This window comes from Peromyscus eremicus, chromosome 7, assembly GCF_949786415.1.
Source record: "Peromyscus eremicus chromosome 7, PerEre_H2_v1, whole genome shotgun sequence".
Taxonomy (NCBI): Eukaryota; Metazoa; Chordata; class Mammalia; order Rodentia; family Cricetidae; genus Peromyscus; species Peromyscus eremicus.
The window spans coordinates 37,001,842-37,016,205 of NC_081422.1; the positions used below are offsets into that span (position 1 = coordinate 37,001,842).

The window sequence follows — 14,364 nt, forward strand, 5'->3', positions numbered from 1 at the left end:
ACAGACATCTCAGAAGGTCTGTGCTAAGGTGCACTGTGAGTTGCTACAAGGGGAAAGAAGGTCGACGTCTGTCCTCTGTTCATCCATTTGCTTTCTGCTACAGAACTCTTTGTCCGTGTCATTGGCATCAAAGCAAAGCTGTCCAGGGGAGCTTTCTGGAATACTGTTCAGTCTCAGCGCTTGCTAGCTGGTGGCCATGTGCGGCTACTAAACGCCTGGGAAGAGGCTAGTGAGGCTGAGGGAGTACATTTTTTTGTAATGTAATCTTTGTCTAAAAAAAAAAAACAATAAAATAAGTCTCACTCTGTAGCCTCTATGAAGGCTTCAATCTACAGCAATCCTCCTGCTTCAGACTCTCAATTGCTGAGGTTACCTATGTGCACCACCATACCCAGCTCTGAAATTTTAATTTTGCTTAATTCAGATTTTAAATTTAAGTAGTCATAAGTGACTTGGGACTATTGCATGGGTCAGTGTAGATCCAGAGGAACCCAGTTTGACAAATACAGGGTTATTGCTGACAGTATATTGAACTATTTTCCTAGGAACCTGGATTTAAGCCTCAAATCTACCACTATTAGCTATGGGACTCTAGGCAAGGGGAGCAGTTCTCTGGAGTTCTGTTTCCTCTTTTGTACTGAAGGAGTTTGATGTCTGTTCACTGAACCGTTGCTGAATCCCTTCAATGAAACCCTAGCCTGAGAACTCTAACACACCCCATCCCCTACAAACTCACTTGTCATAATTGCTTCAATACCCATGTTGACCGATGGGGAGAGAACCCGGTGTGTTCCTGCACATGAACCCACTTATGAGCCTTCACAGGACCTGCTTACAGAAGCCCTGCGGAACCAGCATTCTCTCTCCAGGTCTGAGGGTCTCCGGTGCCTGAAGTCTAACTCAAATTCCCCAACCCTTGTATCATTTCCATCTACTCAAACTAGCTGTTCCCTGATGGTGCACACAGTATCACAACGACCATCCTTCTGAGGATGTCCCTCAGGGAAGAGACCTTCAAGGTCCCTCAGTGAACCCAGGACCCAAGTCTACACTCCCTTACCTGCCACCCACGGGTCTGGCTTTCCTTCCTAGGTCTCCTTCCTTCCTCCATCAATTCCTAATGGAGCCTCTTAATGCCCTCCCCAGACAAAGAACCAGTCCCTCTGCTACCCTTTCTCCTCCTGTGGCCTGCATCTCTCTTGGAAATGGGGGCTGCCATGCCTTCCATACCCCTGGGTGGTTGTAATAATTAGGTACAGATCAAGCATACAGGGCTGAAGCTTAGTGACTTTGTTTCCCGGGTAGCCCCGAGTAAACAGTCAGGAAAACTGGATGATAAATACAACAGTGTACACGTGGAGGTAGTCGAGTGTAAAGGCCTGCTGCCGTGGGTGGTTCTGGCCTGTCCCGCCGTGCTGTGGAGATCGCTCTGTATAAATAAAATGCTGATTGGCCAGTAGCCAGGCAGGAAGTATAGGCGGGACAAACAGAGAAGAGAATTCTGGGAAGTGGAAGGCTGAGGCAGAGAGACGCTGCCAGCCACCGTGATGAGAAGCAACATGTTAAGATACCGGTAAGCTGCCGGGCAGTGGTGGTGCATGCCTTTAATCCCAGCACTCGGGAAGCAGAGGCAGGTGGATCTCTTTGAGTTCGAGGCCAGCCTGGTCTACGGAGCGAGATCCAGGAAAGGCGCAAAGCTACACAAAGAAACCCTATCTCGAAAAACAAAAAACAAAACAAAACAAAACAAAAAAAGATACCGGTAAGCCATGAGCTATGTGGCAACTTATAGATTAGTAGAAATGGGTTAATTTAAGATAAAAGAACTGTTAGCAAGAAGCCTGCCACGGCCATACAGTTTGTAAGCAATATGTGTCTCTGTGCGTTTACTTGGTTGGGTCTGAGTGGCTGTGGGGACTGGCGGGTGAGAGAGATTTGTCCTGACTGTGGGCCAGGCAGGAACACTGTGGTTTTGTTTTTAGATATTACTTGGATTCTAGGGTAGAGGGAGGCCTTGCTCAGAGCAGTTCTGAGAAGTTGAAAACTGGGCTTCTGGCAGAAGAGAGAGCACACGTCCACGAGGACAGCCCGGAGTGATCTGCAGGATCACAACAACCTGTGCAGCTCACTGGTGCAGGTGGCATGCTGGGTTCAAGCACCGGCCACCAGTACACAGCAGTGGCCAGCATCGGACTGACAGTGAGTGGGCACACAGATGCCACCTGGAAGACGTGGACACATATGTTTGTTGGCTCAAATTAGCTAAACCTCATAAGCACTGAATTTATGTCTCAGATTGTGTGAGGGACACGGAAAATGCCTCTCCAAATCTGTGTTTGCAGAAAGAAAAAAGAAAATGCTTTATCAGGAATTGACCTTGGACCTTGTTTCATCAGCAAAACCTGCTCTCCGGGGGAAGATACTCTTCAGCTCATCAAGTACAAACGCATTCAATTTTGTATCTCCCCCACCCCGCCTCCCGCTTTGTGTCTCCTTAACAATGAGGCTGAAAATGTGGGAATTGAGTTTGCAGATACAAAAAGACTTGGCAGTTGGCCAGTCTCCCTGCAACCTAGTTCCATGCCCAGGTAGTACAGGCGAAGGGTGCTTATGGGCACTGTATTTCTATTACACGTACAGAGGGAGAGGGGCAGGGGAGACGGAGATGAGAGACACACACACACACACACACAGAGAGACAGAGAGAGAGAGAGAGAGAGAGAGACAGAGGATTGTACCTCTTTTTTGTCAGACCCCCCCCCCAAGACTTCCTTGCTCTGTTGTGAGCCCAGAGCCCACAGCCTAGTGGAAGTGAACAAAACCAACCTGTCTGGGCATGGAGCTAGCCTGGGCATGGGGCTAACCTGGGCATACGTACATTCTGCTTTGGCACAGATGAGACAGGCAGTGGTGCAGTTGAAGAAGTTCAGGATCCCCGCCACAGCCACGCTGATGTCGGTGTTGCTGGGGTGAAGATTCAGGGTGGTAAATCTCTGCAACTGGAACCTGACAAACTCCTCTGGGGCCACTTTGAAATGAGGGACCTGGCAGGGGGAGCAAAAAAAAAAAAAAAAAAAAAAAAAAAAAAAAAAGAGGGGGAGGAGCAAGAAGGATCCAGAATGAGTGAGAGAGGGAAAGCAGGATGCGTCACCCAGGCTGCAGCTGCGCATGCCTTCTTTTGCTTAACACCGTTGACACACAGAGAAGGAACAGAAGCGTGCAGGATCTGGGCTCCAAGGCCGTGGGAGTAGGATGTGATAACATCTTTGAAAAGACCCATTACAAGCCATCCTTTGGCTAGAGACCTCTGTAAATGCTCTATGCTATAAGAGTCCAGTCCCTGTTGAAGGCACAGTCCTTATAGTCTACCTGTAGTATTATCTGTAGTTAATAAACTGGAGCAGAGACAGCAAGAAGAGACAAACCGTTTCCTTGTAAGTTAGAGAGAAGGCCTTCAGCCAATCCTACATAGTTGGCACACACTAGTTCCCAGCAAGCTTTCTGGGTAAATCCTAGGGGCAGGGAGCAGATAGGAATGAACCTCAAGAGCATTCGAGCCTCTGGATGGAGCCGGATGGACAAACACCTGCCCTGAATCTATCAGAGCGATGTTGGCTTCCTTCCACATGGACAAGCGATGTCTCTAGACGGCGCCATCTTCCCTCTCTTTTCCAGGAAGGAGATATTAAGAGGCACCAATGGCGGCTTTATTGACAGCTTAGGCTATTTGGTAGGTAATAGGAAAGTTAAATCGTAATAAGCTGCCATCCACCTTGATTTTATTCAGACACTCTCATCCCTGGCACTCAGAGCTGGGAGAGCTGAAACTGAGCACAAGTTTGTACTGATGCAAAAGCAAGTGAGATTGAAAGCAGACAGCAGAAAGAATTTCCCGATGATGAGGTGCTTGGCTTCTAGAATGGATTAGTCAGAGGCGATTACCGAAGTTTTCTCTGCCTGGCTTTGCTCAGAGGCTGTGCTACAGGGGTCTGGGATAATGCTGTGATGGTCTCTGTAGGCCTGCATCATCTTATCCTTTCACGATTTAGGGAGAAGCCGGCCGGAAACCAGGGCTCTTTGCAAATTGAGATGGGAGGAGAGCAAAGATCTAGGAAAATCCAAAGAGAAAATTACTGAATTCAACTAGGCTTAGCCCCTGAACCATGGGCAGAGCACAACCATAGTTTGGTTTTGGTTTTTGTTTTTTCACCTGGGATTTCGTGGTGCAGAACTGACAAAAGCCTGGTGAGTTTGAAGGCTGGCTCTCAGGATCAGAGCTGACCTGGTGCACTTCATGGGGGTCTTTCCGCCTGTTTGTGTTTTGTATCCCACACAATTGATCTAAAATGAGTAACACGTACACCTTGAAGGCAAGAGGGGGGACAAAGGAGCCAGATGAAGGGCAAAGCTGGGTACAAGCCGGGTGGCCTGGCCGATTCAGATCCAGACATAGCCTTGGCGTCTGTGACCTGACTCCTCCCTGGGTGACAGTCAGTCCATTGGGTTCCACCAGCAGCTAGCCAAAAGAGCTCTGCCTATTAGTTCCCCCGTGGTGAGGAGTCCTTGGAGACAGCAATGGATTCATAACTCCCGGCCCTGGATTCAGGGAGGGGTCCTTCAGGAAGGAGAAGGATAGTTGGTTTTTGGATTCTACAGACTGGCTTGTGTCTAGGTTCTACTGTGTGATTCAGAAGCAAACCATTTAACCTGGCTAAGCATCATCCAAACAGAGCTGCCCTCTGGTGCATCTGAGGGTCGGGAAGAGAGAATGGGATTCTGCATTCAAATAACAAAACAGCCTTAAACTCCCACACAGTCAGTGCCTGGACAATGCCTGGCCCCTGACCCTCTCTTCTCCAATTGCAGAAGTTTCCAGAAGCCCTTTTAGCTGCACGGAGGAGAGTGGAGGGGTCTCCCCGGGACAGGGCAAGTGATGAATCACTAGCAGGGGCCATCTGGGAGGCTGCTGGGGAGGCAGCCAACTGCTCTGTGGCCTGGGCAGGGGTAGCTAGGCCTCACCCTGCTAGTTTGTTCTCTCTCTTGGAGAAAAATCAATCCATGATAGATCCACGACTGCAAATTTGTCCCAGGAAGTCACCACAGTGGGACTAAGGGGAGAGCAGGAGGAAGGAAGCAGCCTGCTATTGGGATCTCAGAAATATTAGCAGCCTTTAAATGGCTGGGACCCACGGCAAGGACTCCATGGCTTTTCCCCAGAGCCAGGCCTGATAAAATATGAACCAAAATGCATAATCTGAGTGGCAGTCGAGGTAGGGAGGAATATGACCTGACAAAGGAGGGGTAACTCCCTGGTTGCTCTCTGGGCAGTGCCTCCAGGTTGAACGGACTGTGGGGGATGCTGCAAATCAGTGGCTCCCATGACCTCTGTCCTAAAAGGCCACATAGTGTAGAGGGACTTGCAAGCCAATGTGAAACAGCTCCAGCTCCAAGGCAGGGCTACTCTGGAGTGGGGGCTGGGGGAGGAGAGCAAAGGGCAGTGAAGGGAGTGTGGTGGGGAACGAGGGAGAGAAGAAAGAGAAAGAGTCAGCGAAAGAATGTGGGAGCTCCAATGTCGGCTGCCTAGCTGGGTGAAGATCAGAGCCAAGGCTGGAGTTACAACCTGCCACATAGCACACTTGACTGTTACCTGAAGCACAGCGAGAAAGATTTAAATTAAACGTCAGCTCCTGGCTGAGCCTGTGAAATGCTGCCAGGACGGTGGCAGGACAGAGTGGCTCTGTGGTCTGAGCTGGCCTAAGACGCATCTTCTAGGATAACTGAGACGGGGAAAGAAGGTTCTAGGGGTCTGAGAGGAGCAAATGCAGCCCCCTCCCCCACGACAGGTGTGGCTATTGGCCATAAGACACTTGAACATTACAGTTCTGAGAGGGGACTTAAAGAACCAGGGCCTACTCACAAAGCCCCGATCACAGCATCAAGAGGTCAGTTCCAGGAAGACTGGGTAGGAGAAGCCTGTCTGTGACTCCCCACTTTGGTAAAGGTGCCTGCTGTGGGGATGTTAGGCTTTCTCTGAAAAGGCACCCAACTATTTCCCAGAGTCAGATGCTTCTACCTCAAAAGCTGCTGGAAAGCCAAGCCTCAGGTCTCTAGTACAGATGTGAGATGCTGCTGCCTCCCCATGCTCCTCCCTGAAACCAAGCTTCATCTAATTCCCACAAACTGGTCCAGAAAGCCTTGGGGACACAGAGAGGCTGGGGGTGGGGTGCAGTCCTCTTATCCACTGTCTTCTGGGGGATGTGTTTTCAGGAGAAAGTCCTGCAGCTTCTAGAAAGGCCCCACAAAGATGCCTACAATAGGCAGACTCTCTAAAGCCCAAGTTGCTAGGAAACCTGTCTTCCAGTATGTTTTTCTCCCATGAACTGGAGCCAGAGGGAATGGCCTCCACACTTTGGGCCCAGAGACTCCAGTCAGAGGTCACACCTGTGGGCCAGCATCACACTTGGAAGAGCAAAGGCAGAAACTAGTAAATAGCAAAAACAAAATAAAATCTCTTTCCTTATGCACTCAGAAAGCAGAGGCTTTTAAATTTTATTCTCACAATAAAATGGAGCAGCAGCTTCTCCCCTCAAGGCATCTTCCCTGGAATCTCAAACAAACAGACCACTAATGCACTGTCTGCATCAAGGAGAGTGCAGGGCTCACACCTCTGTCCCCTCAGCCTCATGCCAGACCACCAGCCTCCATCTCTCTGCCTCACAGAGAGACCACTGAAGGCACTGCCCTGCCATGGGACCCTAAGACACTGAACTTAGCTTGGAAATCCTGTGGGCAAACATCTCTCCATCCCTTCAGCACTTAGAAAAAGAAAGTGCTCCACCAGTGGTCACTCTATCTTATATTTGCATCGATGATGTTGTTAACGGCATGGCTTCCTTGGGCCCTTCCTGCACTCAAGGATCCAGCCTACAGGCTGGACCATCCCCGGTGCAGCCTCACACTTACCTCCTTCTCTCCACAGATGTTGCTGATGATAGAGCTGGAGGCTGGGCTTGACGATGGTCCCAGGACAGCGACCACTCCCTTGGGGAGAATCTGACACACTGCAGCCAGGGTAGGAGCAGGAACAGAAAAGAAAACATGGCATTCAGATGATGCAGCTGGACTCTGTTCTGACTAAGTCCTTAGGTATTACCCAGTGCCTTCACCTTCTGCCTATGCCCCATCCAGGACCCCTTCCGCCCCTTCCAAACCCGTCTCTCCTCCTCTCCCTGGTCTGCTAGGCTCTCAGACAGTTTTATTGGCGTTTATGAACAGTATTAAATGAGGAAATGACCCAGGTTATGACAACATACAGCCACAGCCAAAAGGGGGTATAAATTGTCTTGGGCCATCACCGAAGGACAGAGGTAATGGAGAACCCAAGGTGCCCCCCATACTCCCTGTCTGGTCTGCTGAGGGTTAGGGGACTCAGCTGCTGCAATTCAAGGTCCGGGTGGTACCAGAGTGGTGCCCAGCCTTCAATCTCTTAACATCTCAGATGCAGAGACAGTTGAGGAGGAAGAAAAGCAGACAGCAAGGGGACAGAGGTGGTCAAGAGATGCCAGTAGAGAGGTAAAAGGCAGACAATGGAAGTCAAAGGAGGCCGTGAGAGAAGACAGAGAAAACAAGAGGTGGAGTGAGTGTCCTTTGTCAGCCCCTCTGGCTGCCTCGCCCCAGAGCTGGCTCACTCCGGTGCTGCCTGGGGGTCTTGACCTTGCTCTTCAACTGGGAAGGTGCTCTTCCCTCCTGGACTCTAGACACTCGCCTTTCAAGGGTTCCCCAGACACCTTCTTTCCTCAGACCTTCCCGGCTCCCACATTCCTAGTTTGTACCTCTCCTCTTGGATACTTAGTTCAATTCTTCGGTGTGGTACAGAGTTCTCCTCTCCGCTCACTAGATTTCTCCATGTTCTTCATGAATGTGCACACATAAAGATGCTCGTGTGTGTGTGTGTGTGTGTGTGTGTGTGTGTGTGTGTGTGTGTGTGTGAGAGATGTGGAGGCCAGAGGTCACTGTTGGGTGTCTTCCTCTGTTGCTCTCCACCTTCATTTCTATGACAGGGTTTCTCAACCTGGATCTTACTAATTTGGCTAGTTTGGGTGGCTGAGCAGGGAGCCCCGAGGATCCACCTATCCTTGCTCCAGCATGAAGCTGTAGATGCACATCACTCTAGCCAGCTGTTCTGTGGGTGCTGGGCATTCAGACTCAGCTCCTCATGCTTGTGCATCGAGCACTTTGCCTACTGAACCATCTCCCTAGACTCCCTCCCTCCAGGCAGGCCACCCTGCTAGACATCTTGGTTTCTAGTACAATGTTTTCTAGATAGGATCCCAGATTGCCTTCATGGCTGAATGCTGAATGATGGGGCATGTAGTCAGAAGAGGAAGGGAGAATTAAGATTACAGAATGCTAGAGACTGGGGGAAGGAGGATAGGAGGGAAGGAGGGAACAGAAAGTGTCTGAGCTCATTCTCTGCACACATCAGAGCCCGGACACCATCCTCAGGCTGCATAGAGGCTCTCCACTGCACACATCAGTGATGTCAGAGCCCAGACACCGTCCTCAGGCTGCATACAGATGTTCCCACTGCACAATTTGACACTGTACCCCAAACTGAAAGCCTAGGTCCACACACATTTCCCTTTTATTCATGACAGAACTCATTTCTCAGAAATTGCATGTGAGGGAATGTCACATGCTGGTCTGTGGAGGAAGCAACCAAGCCACGCCTGAAGCCTGGCACTCCTTCCTGTGTAAAGTCCCAGCCACCAGCCAAAACAGCCATAGGATCAACTACACGGGGCACAGGTAGCAGGGGAAGACTCCAGGGTTCAAATCACAGAGTTGTGGGTGTGCAATGTGAACTTTAGAACTGCTCTACCCTCTCTTTACCTGTGGCCTCCAGAATCTCAGAGCTGCAGAGGACTCAACAGTACTGAGTGTACCCGTCCCCAGGGGCATACAGCCTGGTGGCCAGGTCTGACCTAGGAAGAGCCTCAGCAGAATGCAAGCCTTCCCATGCCCGACTGTGTAGCTCCCCCTGCCTGCTGGATGCTTTCCATGTCACCCCAGCATGACAGTCTTAGGAAGGAGTCCTTCCTCCTGATGTTGTGACACACATTAGGTTGCAGAACCAGTCAAGGTCCGAGTCAGCTTTGGGCTTCGAGGCCCTGGCCCCATTCACTGTACAGTCTGGTTCGCCACAGCCAGGCCTTCCCCTAGCTCTCTCCTCCACAACCATAGTGCCTCCGTGCTTATGGAGGACTCTCTCTGAACCTACCTTGTTCTATTGCATCTGCAGGTGCAAAAGGTCCTCACCACCTGTCACTGGTCCTCCCCCAACTCTCTTTCCCAACATTTGATTGTGCTGTTCTTTGAGATTTCCAAACATAATACTGTCTGGTGCTGCTTCTCCTCTACTTCTGAGAGTCTCTTCCTTGGATAATGACTCTTCCTTATCTGCTTAAGCCAGGTTTTACTTCTGCCTTTCTCTGCCTAAACAAACTTACCCTTGCTGCCTTTGCCCAGATGATGCTACCAGTTGCTCATGTCAAGTACAACATCAAGTTCTAAGCACCACCTTGCCTTAGCCATGGTGCCTGCCCTCCGGAACCTCCTATTCAACACGGCAGAGTTCATCGAGTATGAGCATGGACTCTGTTGCCAAACTGCCGACTTCTGAGAGGCCGTCAGATTCCTTGCAGTTGGAATTACAGATGGTTGTGAGGACCAGGAACCAAACCCAGGTCCTCTGTAAGAGCAGCAAGGGCTCTTAGCTGCTGAGCCCTCACCCCAGTCCCCCAAATGTATTCATTTTTAAAGTTAGCCACAAAGTGATGGGCTTCATTACGTATTTTTATACTCATGCGTCATTATGCTTTGCTCTTATTTATCCTTCTTCTCACACTGTGCTCCTCTGTCCTCTGTCAGCCAGTGCTTGCTGATCCCCCTCTTCCCCCAGGAAGATTCATTTTATTCCCACTTTACAGATGAGGAAATGGAGGGTTAGCGTGTACGTAACTTATTCAAGCTCACATAGGTACTATATGGCTGAGCTGATCTTGACCTTAGAGGTCTACTGACACCAAGGCTCATGTTCTTAACCACTCTGCTTCACTTCCCTTAGCTCCTGAAGGTCAAAGGCCACAGTTACTCTTGATTCTTCCACACCTTCCCTCTGACTGCATCCATTCACTTACTGGGGCTAGGTTCTGCCCACCTGACCTGACTTCCTATGGGGCCTTCTCCAGGACTCCCCATTTCCAATCTTTTTTCCACACGGTAGTATACATTATAATCATAAAACATTGGTCTGTTGCTTCGGTCTGTCTTATGTAATCCTAGCACCCTCCAGCCCTTACAGTAACACACCAAGGCATCCTAGCCTAGCCATACCACAGCCTTCTTGACTTTTCACATGGGAAATTGGAAATAACCATCAGGCGATAGTTATAAAGAGTGGGTCATATGCCCAAATAGAATGGTATTTAGGCATTTAAAATGTATGTGAACAGTTAATAATAGCATTAAAATTATTTATGTAATAATATTAAGAAAATTAAGTAGGATATAAAATTATATGTGCATCTACATGAAGCCGAAGCTAAGCAAATACAGGGGCTAGTTATTCATTGAGGACTGATCTAAGGAAGACATGATTAGTGCCAACATTTACCAGGAGATAATTATGGCCCGTTCAGCACATATCTTAGGAGCGGATTTGTGTAATTCTGAAGCAAACTGATGAAACAGGTACAAGGACCTGCGTCTTCACTTTACAGACACAAAAACAAGTCAAGAAAACCAAGGAATAGAGTGCAGATTGGACAGCTTAACCCCTGTCCCCAGGACCAGCTCCTAAACCACAGCCTTCCACAGAGAATGGCAATTAACTAGAATCTTGGATGACACTGACTTGGCTGTGGGACTGTTCTGTGGTTTTCTTTTTTTATTTCTTCACGCTCTGTAATGAGCATGTATTCTTTTATTATATGTTATAAGGAATGTGTTAAAAAAAATCTCCTGATGACAAGTAAAATTTAAGAGGTTTGATCTGCCTGTCACCCTGCCTTCCCAGCCCTGCCCCCCCCCCCCGCGCCCCCTGCATCCTCCTGCCCCCCACCTCCTCACCCCACCCCACCCCAGCCCTGTGCCTTCTCCTGCACTGTGCCTGTCTCTGTCTTCCTTCTCCAGGCTCCTGAGCAGTTAGTTCTACCTAAACCAGGTCTTCCCAACCTAACCAGCTGCCTGTGTTCTGTGAGAAAGAGTCGGGAGTGTGAAGGGGTGTGTGCGTGTGCATGTATGTGTGTATGTATGTGTGTGTGTTGTTCATTTTTCTCTGGAAACCCAGCTGAAATGTAACATTTCCTTTGCTTTTAATGCATATAATAAAGCACAGTATATTTGTAGCCCATATACCTTTGTCACCAACAGAAATCACTGATGTTTTCATATCACATTACAAATATCATTTATATTCATGACTAGTTCAACCTCGTTCTAGTGGTTAGACCCAAGGCTGGGCTTGGCTATGAATACATTTATAAATCACAGCTATTAATACATCACTATTAAAATATTTTGGCTGCTTTTCTATATAATTGGTTTCCCTGGTCAGCTATTTTATTCACTTTAAAGCACTTCTCTAAGACAGGGTTCTTTACAAGCTAGTGGGAACTCATGAACTTTAGACCCACAGCTGTGGAGCCTCTGTGGGACTGGACTAGGCCCTCTGCATAAGCGAGACAGTTGTGTAGCTTGTACCTGCTGGCAGTAGGATCAGGATTTATCCCTGGTGCATGAGCTGGTTTTTTGGAGCCTATTACCTATGGTGGGACGCCTTGCACAGCCTTGATGCAGGGGGAGGGGCTTGGACCTGCCTCAATTGAATGTACCAGGCTTTTCTGACTCCCCATGGGAGGCCTTACCTTTTCAGAGAAGGGAATGGGGGGAGGGCTGGGGAGGAAGGTTGTGGGGAAAGTGAGAGGGGGGAAGAAAAGGGGATCTGTGGTTGGTATGTAAAATGAATAAAAAATTTCTTAATAAAAAAAAAAAACATTTTCTAAAACCATAAAAAAAAAATAGGGTTCTTTAGCACTCCCGGCCTGCCATGGTCTAGACTTTCTCTTGTTCTTCTGCCCAGGAAACTCATATTGATCCTCTAATACCCAGTTCAGATCCTGCCCCCAGGCAAGAAAGCCTCATCGTGTCCTGCATCTGAGCCAACTGCCTGTAGAATCATGGCAATTCCCCTGTTCTCCAAATGCCTCGCCAGCTTATGCTGCAAGCATACTCATGATAGCTCTCAGCAGAGGGATGTTTTTTCTAAAGATAAGTGCTTATAGAAGGTCACAATCCAAAGTTCAGATGCATTTTCTCAAAATAGGTGCTAAAATCTCCTCTAAGTAGACAGATGTGTGGCTATTTACCAGCTAAGCAGGCCTAATCCAAAAGTCCTAAATCCTAAACTTTTTGAGCACTGGCATGATGCTCAAAACACTTGAGATTTGGGGTTTCCAGGTATTATTATTATTATTATTATTATTATTATTATTATTATTATTAAGAATTCTCAACTACTAATGTCTATGCAAACAGTTCAAATTCCCACCCCCAACCCCACCAGGAAACACTTCTGGGCCCAAGCATTTCACTTAAGGGATATTCAACCTGCACAATGTGTGACTGTAAAAACACATTTGTCTGCACATGGGTCATCACTGGAGACATTCTTTAGTGTCTGGCATGTGTAATGTGTGAACTTTCTACAATCTCAAAAGTTCTGAATTCTTTTTTTTTTTTTCTTTTTGGTTTTTCAAGACAGGGTTTCTCCGTGTAGTTTTGGTGCCTGTCCTAGATCTTGCTCTGTAACCAGGCTGGCCTCAAACACACAGAGATCAGCCTGGCTCTGCCTCCAAAGTGCTGGGGTTAAAGGCGTGCGCCACTGCCGCCCGGCAAAAGTTCTGAATTCTAAACCTGTCAGGCCTCAGGAGCTTGGGGTCCTGGGTATGACCTTCTGAGCGCCCCACACCCACATCCATTTGTCCATTGGCTCACTGGGTCCTGTACTTTTAAGAACAGGGGGACATCTGGTCAGCCCTGGCATAAAGTAATTCAGTTGAACTGAGGTGATCCAAGGTGAGTCCAGGGCAATGAGACGGTCCTCCTCTCAGCTGTATGGCCGGAGGAATCCCTGAGATGGAGGAGCTCTTGTTCCTTAGGGAGGATGCCCAACTCAGCAGAAATGGGAAACAGCCACAAAAAGGCCTCATCTCTAGAACTTCTGGGCCCTGATTCCACAGGCCAAAGCCACCAGCGTGAGGGCACTGAAAAATGGGTTGGAGGGACATCAAGGGAGGGGAACAGATGCCCTAACTCTGCCTCCAGGGGAGGGGAAGAACGAGGAAGCGGCCATGACAAAGTTTTCCAGCCAGCAAGGAATCAGAAGGCAATTGTTAGGGCAGCTAAGAGAATAAAGGACCAGGATGTGGTGTTGCAACCCCAATGGAGGAACTTCTCTGTGGCTCCCAAGTCCATCTGGAAGCTGGGCTCATCTCAGACAGGAGCAGTACAGAGTGGGCAGGGCTGGCCATGAAGCATATGTTCCAGAGGGGTCAAGCCAGGTGCCACTGAACGTAGGTCCTTGTCGCTGGCAAGGTAGTTCTAGATGAGCCACTCAGCTACTTGCAGAGGCTAAGCATCCCAGTTTCACAGGGCTAGGAGAGTCACAGAGCAGAAAAGAAAAAAAAAAAAAAAAAAAAAAAAAAACTGGGGATAACTCAGTCCTTGGCACAAAGTCACTTCAAGGTGACTCTGGAGCAAAGGTGTCTCCTTGTTCCTGCACACATCACTCTTGGAACCCATCAAGAGGCTCCGACTGTCCTACAATCAGGCAGCAGCTGCCTCTGTTTACTCTGACACACTGTCTCCTCTGGCACCAAAGCTTTCTATGGATAACCCTTGTTCATGTCTCCAAGGCGGCTGGCGGGCTGAATGAATTGGACTTGCTGGGTGAGCCAGGAAAGGAAGTGTATGAGGGGTGAAGAGTACAGCTACCTGCACTATCCATGCTCCAGAGTGGGGCATGGTTCCAGAAACCCCCACCTCCTCCTCCTTCCCTAATAGTCACAGAAGGAACAACACTATTCCCCGGGGCTTCCCATGTGCCAGGCATCCAGCTGGCAAGCACGCTGCCACTGAGAGGGAGGCGTGAATCTATGATCACAAGAATGGGTAAAAGTTGCTGTGAGCTCACACCAGGCCATGTGCTGCTCCGAGTGTGTTAAATACTTCCATTCTCACACCCCCATCCCCCACTAACCTTAGGGAGGAAGAGTGCTAGGCATACCCATTTCCATAGGCATT

General features: G+C 48.9%; 1 protein-coding gene across 2 annotated transcripts in view; it reads right to left on the reverse strand.

The window, feature by feature from the left end:
- Positions 1-14,364, reverse strand: part of Grik4 (glutamate ionotropic receptor kainate type subunit 4) — a 317,685-nt gene that overhangs the window by 153,539 nt on the left and 149,782 nt on the right. For both annotated transcript variants that reach the window (XM_059267676.1, XM_059267677.1), the window contains 2 exons: positions 6,964-7,061; positions 2,879-3,044 (listed from right to left, as the gene is read on the reverse strand). In XM_059267676.1, coding sequence (XP_059123659.1) covers positions 2,879-3,044; positions 6,964-7,061 — 264 coding nt within the window. The remainder of the gene's footprint in view (positions 1-2,878; positions 3,045-6,963; positions 7,062-14,364) is intronic.